This window comes from Engystomops pustulosus, chromosome 11, assembly GCF_040894005.1.
Source record: "Engystomops pustulosus chromosome 11, aEngPut4.maternal, whole genome shotgun sequence".
Classification (NCBI taxonomy): Eukaryota; Metazoa; Chordata; class Amphibia; order Anura; family Leptodactylidae; genus Engystomops; species Engystomops pustulosus.
The window spans coordinates 57,283,630-57,295,803 of record NC_092421.1 but is presented as its reverse complement, the minus strand read 5'-3'; the positions used below and the strand labels follow the sequence as shown (position 1 = coordinate 57,295,803).

The 12,174-nt window shown below is 38.9% G+C and overlaps 1 protein-coding gene across 1 annotated transcript; it reads left to right on the top strand.

The window, feature by feature from the left end:
• Positions 1-10,999: 10,999 nt before the first annotated feature.
• LOC140105455 (olfactory receptor 5B21-like) lies at positions 11,000-11,947 on the top strand. Its single transcript, XM_072129410.1, has one exon. The coding sequence runs from the start codon at positions 11,000-11,002 to the stop codon at positions 11,945-11,947; it is 948 nt and encodes a 315-aa protein (XP_071985511.1).
• Positions 11,948-12,174: the final 227 nt, after the last annotated feature.

Genomic DNA, 12,174 nt, shown 5'->3' with positions numbered 1-12,174 from the left:
AATTTTCAGATTGTAGAATTTTTTTATAGTGCCCTGGAATGTAAGTTTAATCACTTTTTAAAAAAAATGTGAACAATGAATTCATAAAAAAAAGGTAAAAAAGAAAACATATATTTAAATGCATTTAATCCCTTAGTGACCTGTATAATTGAGTAACACATCGGCTACGGGTGTTTGGAGAGGGCACACTGGCTCCGTGCTGGTGAGGTTTTGTCCTGCTTATTGCAGCAAACACCAACTAGTGACACCCACAATCAGTGCTAGCGCGGACGCCGCCGTCTTGGCTTTGATTGTTGCTCCCTGTGAAGTTATCGGGTAGTGATAATCTGCTGCTATGACAGCTTCCGGTCTTTGTAAGATCCTAGGCTGTATAGCAGCTGATCATTCATTACAATGTTCCTGGGAAAATGTAATCCATGATCTGTGGTGACATATATAACAAAAAGCAGTAGTGTATTCACCCTGGGTTTGCGAACAGGGTCCTTGCATAAAGTTCATAGCCAGTCAGATGGGAATAACCCCTTAGGTGCAGCAGTCAAATGACTATCCCATCTTAGACAGTTTAGAGACAAAGTGGCATATTTATCAGGCCCTCTGCACAACGTCAGTTGCATAGAAGCCCTAGCTTATTGCTAGCTCTTGCAATTATTTAGCCCTCTCTACCACCTTTACACCAGTGTGGCGTGAAGGGGGGGGGGGGGCAGCCTGCCAAGCGGAGTCAAGCAGAGAAACAATTCACCGCTACATATTGTTATGATATGATGATAAAGGAATCTTGGATAACATTAAGAGCCAGAAATTGGGAATATTTAGAAAAACAATTAAATAACAACAAAACAACTAAATCCATATTACTTCACCTTCTCTTTAAACTAAAATCAAAACAGATTATAAGCGACGTTACCAAAACCATTTCCCTTGTTTGGCTTAGATTCATAAAATTAAGAGATGGTATTAGGATTAATTATTCAGATTTTAGACTCGAATACTTAGTAGGGGAAATTTCGAACTTTAGTTTACTATCTTGGGCATCCTTTGGTATTTCTTCATTAAACGAAATCTCTGAAAAAGGTAAACTAATGCAATTCTCAGATTTACAAAATAAATACGGTATACCAGTCAACTTTTTTTTCCAATACCTTCAAATCAGAGAATATTTTAGAACTAATAAAATACTTGAAAAAATAAAAAAAAAGCTCACAAGCAATTGTAAATATGGTGATTTTCTTCATTACAATAAAACTGTTAAGAGAGGTATCTCTACTATCTATTTGGAGTTAATATCCACCAAAATTAAATATTAATTAAGCAATAATAATATATATAATAATAATAAGCAATTCTCTATTGAGGAGTGGAGGAGAGCCCTGTATCCACTAGATAAGACAGCCATCTGTGTCAACCATACAGAAACTCTTAAGAAAATTCAGTTGGGCTGGTACTTGTCACCCGCTAGAATTTCAAAAGCATTTCAAGTATATAGTGACAAGTGTTGGAGGGGTTGCCGGTTAAAGGCCGATATTTACCATGTACTTTGGTCGTGCCCACGATTAAAAGATTTCTGGGACAGTATCTTCTCCATCATTACTAGGATTTCAGGCACAGCAATCTGCCCAAGCCCAGAGCTTGCACTACTGAATCTGACTGCAGAGGGTATTCCAGTAAAAGTAAGATGGATAATTGACAAACTTTTTATAGCTACACGTGAACTTACCTCAAAATGGAACAGTGTGAACCCTCCGCTCCTGGAAAATATATATGAGAGACTCTCTACTTATTATAGATATGAAGAGATACTATCCAGGGATGAAATAATCCATATAAAACAACTTAGTGAAAAATGGGCTTCCCTGACAGAGATAAAAACTTGTTTAACAACAAAATAGGGCCAACTTAGGTTTTTGGTATTGAAGGTAAATATTGTAAGTACTGCACCTTAGGAACTCAGTGAATCTCTTTCTCTTGTTTTTTTGTAAATTAATTGGGATCAGACATTTTTATGTCTTTTTTTTGTTTTGTTGTTGTTTTTTTTGGTCTGTTTGTAATTGTATTTTTGTTTATGTCAGATGTGATCGATATGTAAGTTTTGTATGTTGTTTTTGTAAATAAAATAAAATTAAAAAAAAATGATATGATGATAAAGGAATAATTGTTAGCAATATGTTGCTGCCTAAGAGTAAGAATGCGCTTAGCTGCCCATGGCAACCATCTACAGCTCAGCTTTCATGTTACCAGTGTTCATGAATATTTTAAAGGGGAGTTGTAATTGGCTGCAATGGGTAGCTAAGCACATTCTTACTCTTACTGTTTTTAGATACAATGTAAATTATTCCATTCGATTCCTACTGTCTCCACCTTTGCTGTAAAAATAAACCCTTCTGCTATAATAATCACAGTACTCACATGTTAATGTTTGATGGTGTGTCCGGCGTTACCGTTGCTATTTGATGGTTACTGGCAGAAGCTAAATTAAATATATTTGCAAAGAATAGCAAAGGTTGGAGAAAATATCTGAAAAAACAGTAATGCTTAAAGGGGTTGTCTATTTTCAGCAAGTAAATATTGTTTGTATAATAAAAAATTACACAATTTCCCAATATACACCTAGTTTTCTAGATCTCTAATTGCTGATATTCCATAGATAGCTTAGTTTTCTTCCAGTGTAAAGAAATGTCACCATGGTCACACAGACACATTGTATGATCATGGTCGTATTTTTGTCCACTTGAAGTACACATAGAAGCCTTACATAGAATGACATCAAGCAGTGATCTCAAAAACCCATGAGGATACAGTAAGTTGCATAATTTTTCATTATACAAACATTTATTTGCCAAAAAATGGAACACCCCTTTAACTCTAAGAATAGGTTGACATCATGGCAATTACTCCATTAAGGATCAGAAACAGATGGTGCCCCAAAACAATATTTTATAAATTGTCTGTTTTGCATTTTATATAAAAACCCTTCAAAACAGATGATATATAAAACTTGTTAAATATAATGTCACTGAAAATTTCTTACATAGATGATTCCTTAAAGGCGTTGTCCACTTTCAGCAAATAATTCATTTGGTTTGTGTAAGGAAAAGTTAAACAATTTTCCAATATGCGTTCGGTGTCACTTCCTTGCAGTTTTCTAGATCTCTGCTTGCTGTCCTGCTATAGAAAGCCTCTATGTTTACTTCCAGTGGATAGAAATCTGTACTGGGTCTGTGATGAACAGGCCGCAGCATGAGTCATTACTATCACAGAAAGTAATAGGAGCTGTGTCATTATAACGACTCGTGCACCTGTGTGACCATGGTCACATTTCTATCCACTGGAGGTTTACATAGAAGCTTTCTATAGAAGTACAGCAAACAGAGATCTAGAAAACCGTAAGAAATGAATACAGAAAGTATATAGGAAAATTTGATAACTTTCCCTAACATAAACCATATTAAATCATTGCTGAAAGTGGACAACCCCTTTAATATTAAAATAAAAATGTTGATATTAAAATAAAATGTAGCTAAACTAGATAAAATTTCTACAACAAAAAAGTTTGAAAATGTTAACATTGAAATTCAAGCTTAGAGTAAATTACAAAATTCAATAATGTTAATGTATTAAATGGTATCATTTTTACAAGCTAAGTTACAATTTCTAAATTGCATTTGAAATCTTCTATTATACACATTTTATATTACTTGAGAAATGGATTGATTTGCTGTTACAGTAAAAGTTAGCCAATCTACTTCCTATGAAATTAATTTTTATGGCATAAATTCTTAGACTTTATCACATTTACATGTCCTTACATTGTATCAAAAGAATGTAAATTACAATTAATATTTTATGAAAGCAATTATTTTACTAAATATATAAAACAAATTAAATCCGATGATTTGTTACATAGTTGTGTAATGTACAACCTACCTGTGCTAAAATCTTACTAAAATGGCAGATAATTACAAAATAGATTGTGAGGATGAAATCCCCCTCAGTACTGGTGAAGCTTCTTATATATTGAAATCTTGGCCTACTTTAGTCCTCCCTGGAATTCATAAGTTTCTGGCAATGTGTCAATTGAAGTCTTACTTATAAATAGTTTACTGAAACTTTTAAACAACTAAGAGTTTGAAAGTTTGAGAGCTGTAAATACTATATCTGCGCGATGAATACATAATCTGTGGAATAGCATGCCTCAGGCGCTGGTCACAGCAGGGACAGCAGAGAGCTTCAAGAAGGGTCTAGATGCCTTTTTACACCTAAATAACATTGATGGTTATGTTATATAGATTTGTTTCCCCTAAATCCCTTCCTCACCCAATCCCTTCCCTTCCTTCGTTGAACTTGATGGACATGTGTCTTTTTACAATCGTATAAACTATGATACTATGATAAAATAAAATGGAATAATATAAGGTAAAAACTTAAATAAATAAATAATGAATAATTCCAAACTTCATAAAATGTTGGGGCAGCTCACACATTTCCTATAAGAGATACAACCCCTCCTTCATGCATTTGCATTTCAGAAAACAGAAGGGGTAACATTTATGTGTTATTTATGCACTTTATGTGTTGAGTTTACTGTCCTTGGCTCTGTGACAAGAACACAAGATAGCTACCTTTTGGAGTAGTCTCCCATCACAGGTACTTGTCTTACATAGAGGGGCACATTTACTAAGGGTCCGAATCGCGTTTTTCCGCCGGGTTTTCCGGATTTTACAGTTTTCCGCCGAATTGCACCAGGTTTTTGGTGCCCGCAATCGGATTGTGTAGCATCGGCGCCGGCTTGCATGCGACGAAAAACGGGGGCGTGACCGTCAGAGAGCCCGACGGATTCGGAAAAATCGATCTATTAAAAAAAAAAAGTGTTGCTTGACACACACTTACAATAGGATGGTGAACTCCGCGACCTCGGCGCAGCAGTGACACTTGGTGGACATCGGGCGCACAACCTCAGTGAATCTCCGGAAGACCCCAATCCTCGTCGGAGAAAGCGCCGCTGGATCGCGACAGGACCGGGTAAGTTAATAAGCCCTACATTGTTTAGTCCATCAATGTGTTTTAGCTCTGAGTATCAGTTTTGATAGTGTGCATTACAGGCACTACAGGCTTCATGTGAGCGCATTTATGCCACTGTTTGCCCCAACAAATCCTGATGAGATGGAGGCTCTATTTTGCTTTACGGGTATAACAGACTTTGGGGCGCATGTATCATAGTTTTGTCTCTGTATGGTGAATTTTAGAGACTTTTGGCGGCTCTTTTTTACACCTTATCTATGATCCTGTCTTTTTGCTTGTGATACATGTTCAGTTTTTCCTATCCTGGTAGGCGCAAATTTTGGCTTGTTTTGTCTCAAATCCACATGGACACAAGCCATGTGAGGGGGTTATATAGAGGAGAGGATAAAAGCCACATGAGAGGGTTATATACAGGAGAGGATGCAAGCCATGTGAGGAGTTATATACAGGAGAGGACACAAGCCATGTGAGGGGGTTATATGCAGGAGAGGACACAAGCCATGTGAGGGGGTTATATACAGGAGAGAACACAAGCCATGTGAGGGGGTTATATACAGGAGAGGAAACTAGCCATGTGAGGGGTTATATACAGGAGTGGACACAGTCATGTGAGGGGTTATATACAGGAGAGGATACAAGCCATGTAAGGGGCTATATGCAGGAGAGGACACAAGCCATGTGAGGGGGTTATATACAGGATAGGACACAAGCCATGTGAGGGGGTTATATACAGGAGAGGACACAATCCATGTGAGGGGTTTATATACAGGAGAGGATACAATCCATGTGATGGGTTGTATAGAGGAGAGGACACAAGCCATGTGAGGGAGTTATGTACAAGAGAGAACAAAAGCCATGTGAGGGGGTTATATACAGGAGAGGAAACTAGCCATGTGAGGGGTTGTATACAGGAGTGGACACAAGCCATGTGAGGGGGTTTTATACAGGAGAGGATGCAAGCCATGGGAGGGGTTTATATACAGGAGAGGACGCAAGCCATGTGAGGGAGATATACACTCACCGGCCACTTTATTAGGTACACCATGCTAGTAACGGGCTGGACCCTCTTTTGCCTTCAGAACTGCCTCAATTCTTCGTGGCATAGATTCAACAAGGTGCTGGAAGCATTCCTCAGAGATTTTGGTCCATATTGACATGATGGCATCACACAGTTGCTGCAGATTTGTCGGCTGCACATCCATGATGCGAATCTCCCATTCCACCACATCCCAAAAATGCTCTATTGGATTGAGATCTGGTGACTGTGGAGGCCATTTGAGTACAGTGAACTCATTGTCATGTTCAAGAAACCAGTCTGAGGTGATTCCAGCTTTATGACATGATGCATTATCCTGCTGAAAGTAGCCATCAGATGTTGGGTACATTGTGGTCATAAAGGGATGGACATGGTCAGCAACAATACTCAGGTAGGCTGTGGCGTTGCAACGATGCTCAATTGGTACCAAGGGGCCCAAAGACTGCCAAGAAAATATTCCCCACACCATGACACCACCACCACCAGCCTGAACCGTTGATACAAGGCAGGATGGATCCATGCTTTCATGTTGTTGACGCCAAATTCTGACCCTACCATCCGAATGTCGCAGCAGAAATGGAGACTCATCAGACCAGGCAACATTTTTCCAATCTTCTACTGTCTAATTTCGATGAGCTTGTGCAAATTGTAGCCTCAGTTTCCTGTTCTTAGCTGAAAGGAGTGGCACCCAGTGTGGTCTGCTGCTGTAGCCCATCTGCCTCAAAGTTCGACGCACTGTGCGTTCAGAGATGCTCTTCTGCCTACCTTGGTTGTAACGGGTGGCGATTTGAGTCACTGTTGCCTTTCTATCAGCTCGAACCAGTCTGCCCATTCTACTCTGACCTCTGGCATCAACAAGGCATTTCCGCCCACAGAACTGCCGCTCACTGGATGCTTTTTCTTTTCGGACCGTTCTTTGCAAACCCTAGAGATGGTTGTGCGTGAAAATCCCAGTAGATCAGCAGTTTCTGAAATGCTCAGACCAGCCCTTCTGGCACCAACAACCATGCCACGTTCAAAGGCGCTCAAATCACCTTTCTTCCCCATACTGATGCTCGGTTTGAACTGCAGGAGATTGTCTTGACCATGTCTACATGCCTAAATGCACTGAGTTGCCGCCATGTGATTGGCTGATTAGAAATTAAGTGTTAACGAGCAGTTGGACAGGTGTACCTAATAAAGTGGCCGGTGAGTGTATACCAGAGAGGATACAAGCCATGTGAGGGGTTATATACAGGAGAGGACACAATCCATTTGAGGGGGTTATATACAGGAGAGGACACAAGCCACGTGATGGGCTATATACAGGAGAGGACACAAGCCATGTGAGGGGGTTATATACAGGAGAGGATACAAGCCATGTGAGGGGGTTATATACAGGAGAGGACACAATCCATTTGAGGGGGTTATATACAGGAGAGGACACAAGCCACGTGATGGGCTATATACAGGAGAGGACGCAAGCCATGTGAGGGGGTTATATACAGGAGAGGATACAAGCCATGTGAGAGGGTTATATACAGGAGAGGAAACTAGCCATGTGAGGGGGTTATATACAGGAGAGGACACAAGCCATGTGAGGGGGTTATATACAGGAGAGGATACAAGCCATGTGAGGGGTTATATACAGGAGAAGACACAATCCATTTGTGGGGGTTATATACAGAAGAGGATAAAAGCCATGTGAGGGGGTTATATACAGAAGAGGATACAAGCCATGTGAGGGGTTATATACAGGAGAGGATACAAGCCATGTAAGGGGATATATACAGGAGAGGATACAAGCCATGTAACATGTTTCATTTTTAATGCATTTTGAAACTAATTACAACAGTTGAAGAGAACTGATTTGCCTTATTTCATTACTTTTAACATTTGAATTTACAAAATGCATAGTAAACACAATGTTAACACATGCATTAACACAGCGTTTATATTGAGTTTTGTAAACTCAAATGTTAACAGTAATGAAATAAGGCAAATCACCTCTGCTCACCTGTTGTAATTAGTTTAAAAATGCATTAAAAATGCAATTAAACCGCTATGTGTGACCTCACCCTAAGAAGTAAGCAATAAAAAAAAAAAAACATTTAAGAATTTTGACGAAAGAGGTTACTGTGCAAAATTTTAAACAGTTAAAACATGTCAAATAATTCCAATTTACATGTTAAAATCGGGTCTATGAAAAAAAACTTCCTTTTCACTTGCCCTGGACCAAGTGCAGATTTGCACCTAAAAAGTCGCAAAAAAGGTGAAAAGTTGCACGGAACATCTGGAAAGTTAAGATACATGAGGCAAACTGCAAAAGGTGCAGACCGAGGTGTACTTGAAGAGCGCCAACAAAAGTCGCAAAAAAAAGTTGCAAAAACGAGAGAGATGACTTTGAAAGATAATGCAAGGAAGCTACATCTATGGTGGGGCTTATAGCTGTAATTTAAAGAATTTTAGCGGAACCATACTGAAAGGATCCCCCAAGCATCACTACATGCTCAAGAGGGAAGCCTTCCAAGTTAGAACGTTGAACTCCGCAATTTGGAGCAATAGTGGCCAAATCTAAACTAAAGTGTATTCAATCCAAAGAGAATCAGTATAAGCTTATGTTACTTTGATATCATACTACAGACCTTCATCAAATTTATCCGAAAGTTGCAGATATCTGTTGAAAGAAAATGTACATCACATATTCTGGACTTGCACCTTGATTGTTCCATTCTGGCATATGGTAGGGAAGATTGTTGCAGATGTGTTGGGCTGTGTGACTCCTGTGGAGCCTGATCTATACTTTCTGAACATTTTTTAGATGGCCCGGGAAAATCACACCCTGATAGCTGTGTGATTTTAAATTTTTGCCAAATTTAAGCAAACAGCTCTCCCTTCTCGTGCCGACCTCTACACAACAATTAAGGAAGTCCTCACCATGGAACACCTAAAAGTTCTTTTGCAAAACAAAGTCGATAAGTTTGACCTCATCTAGGCTCCTTAGGATTTGTACTGGTCCACCGCCATATTTATTGTACCATACATTGTACTTCTCTCTAAAACCCAATAAAAATACAGTTGAAACTGGAATGGGAATTGCCATTTTAATTTCCTAAACCATATATTTGCCACTAAATTATGGACCTATTGTGGTCTAAATCACAGGCATTTTGATGATAGTGATGATAGGAAATTGACCACTACCTGGTAGACATATTAAACTACAAATACTGACCTATGCTTCTCTTGATGTTGATCCCGGGAGTGTCCTTCTCTAAGCCACACCAGGATTACCTAGAAAAAAGGCTTATAACTAGAAGACTAGAGTGTGGGGACGCGATGTCCGGCGCACCAGACTGCTAGTTATGCATGCCTCATGCATGACAGATGCCTCCCTCTCCCATATGGGCTGCTTAAAATAAGTTTCTTTTTTAGGTTATCCCTGTGTGTCAAGCTTAGAGAAGGACACTGCCCAGATCAACAAGGTAAGTATTTGTAGTTTAATATGTCTACCAGATAATCGTAGATTTCTTTTAAATAAAAGAAGAAATTGCAGAAAGACATTTCATAATCTACCTGTGGGAGCTGGTAGATTAATGGCGTAAACGCTGGTGAAAGGGATTTATGAATTGTTAACATATGTGTTCATGTTTAGGCTGAACTTCTTATTTGCCATGTATTTCATAAATCGAGAAATAGGCACAGTGTGCCAGGAATTGCAACTATTTCAAAGCTTGTATGCCAGTTCAAGCCCTGGTAAATGAACCAAAATATTGTCAGACTCTCTTTAACCCCTTAAGGACGCAGCCATTTTGTAGCTTAAGGCTCAGCCCAATTTTTTGGATTCTGACTTGCGTCGCTTTATATGGTTATAACTTTTGAACACTGCGTCCTGTATATCGGACGCTGAGCATTAAGCGGTTAAAGGAAATCTATCACCAGAATTAGGATATATAAACCAAGCACGCTTACATGGTGGCAGCTTACCGACGGTGGCAGCCAAGGTCAAGGTACAGAGGGACAGACTGGAAGTCGAGACAGGCGGCAAAGGTTTGACGTGCTCGCCGAGACGGAGTGAAGTCAGGAACAAGTCCGGGGTCACAAAGGGAGGTCAATACACAGGTCACAGATAACGGCTTTCTCAAACGCATTGTGTGTGGGGAGAGGCTGGGTTAAATAGAATTCTGGGTAACTCTATTACGGCGCGCATGGCGACACACGGCCAAGGACCCGGAAGCAGGAGTGAGGACTGGTAAGTTGTTGTGCTGTGGAGTGGGAGCACACGGGGGGCATGGGTGAGCCCACGACCCGTGACATGGGTCCCGGGACCACCCATGACACTATGGACAGTCACTCTGCTGTCACAAAGGCCTGCCATGATACAACTACTAAAAAAAGTTTGTATTCTTAGAAAAGCTTAACTTTTTTTCTATTTTAGATGATGTATCACCATGTGACTGATGCCAGTTGCCACCTCAATGTTGTTTCTTTTGTTAATAATTGAGATCCCTAAAGAATTGAACTTTTGGCAGGGATCTTATATAATTTGAGGATTTCTACCATTTCACATTGAAGCACTGGTTATTTTCAGCTGAAGATATTCCCAGATATAGTAAGTACATAAATATGTTAATGTTGTTAGTAACTATATACTGAGATATTTATGGGGAGGTAGCAGACTGAGGGGTGAATCTGATAATCCAAATAGTCCCAATAGGTTTTCTTTGGGAAAATCGAGGGCAAAGACAAAGTTTTGGATCACTTATTTTAGTTTTCTTCAGTTATAATTAGTTCGGTATATTTTTCATGTTTCCTTTGGGTCCATCCTCAATGTACCTTTTATTTTTCTACAATGTCACCAATGATGCATTATACTGTACATCACTATTGAAATTTACTTTTTTATTGTTCATTTTCCATATTTTATATTAGATTTGTTTACTTTAGAAACCAAGACAATTCAAAAACATGGACGTTTATCAAATTCATTCCAGTCGTCAATTTAACGTGACCTGGTTTTCCATTGAAGGCTTCTCTGGCATTCCTGAACTTCGATATCCAGTTTTTACAGCATTGTTACTTATTTATTATATTATTCTTTTTGGAAATGCCACCATACTTGTTGTTATTTGCTGGAATCCTTGTCTTCATACTCCAATGTACACATTCTTAATGAATCTTTCCATCATTGACATTGGTTATACCTCAAATATTCTACCTAATTTCCTAAGCATGCTCCTCACTAATAATAATTCCATCTCATTTTGGGGATGTATGTGTCAGGTGTATTATTTTATAGCATTTGCTTGCACTGAAATCCTCTTACTTTCAGCCATGGGATATGACCGATATGCCGCGATTTGTCAACCATTGCATTACGTTAATCTTATGAACGTTAGGAAGTCTTCAGGACTTGCATCTGCTGCATGGTCTATTGGGTTTATTGATGCTATCGGACATGTAGTGCTTATCTCTAAACTTTCTTTCTGTGCATCCCACCTTATTGACCACTACTATTGTGATGTCATTCCACTGCTAAATATTTCTTGCAGCGACACGTCCAAGGTGGAAATGGTCAATTATATAGAAGGCTCACTATTAGTCGGTACTGCATTTATAATTACATTAGTGTCGTACATATTTATTATATCTAACATTATAAAAATAAAATCCTCAGCAAGTCAAGGTAAAGCCTTTTCCACTTGTTCTTCTCACTTGACATGCGTATGTATGTTTTATGGGACCCTAATCTGTGTATACGTAAGACCCACCACAAGCTACTCCCCGAAGCAGGACAAGTTTGCATCACTGTTGTATGCTGTATTGGTTCCTCTATTAAATCCTTTGATCTACAGTCTAAAAAACCAGGAAATTAAGAGTACCATTACAAAACTTATGAGGAGTTTTAACATCTGAAAATGAAAATTTGACGTATTAATATGTGTTCCAGAAGTGCCAAATTAGGATTTAAATAAGTTTTTACTATCCATTTTTAAACAAAAAAAATACAGGTAGATTGTTTCTTAAAATTCACACTGTAGGATAGATATATAAAACTAAAAAAAACAGGGTTTTGTTTGGCCATAAAATTCAAGAATAGCTACTGTCATCAGAAACAAACAATGGTGGAGGCAAGTGGGCAA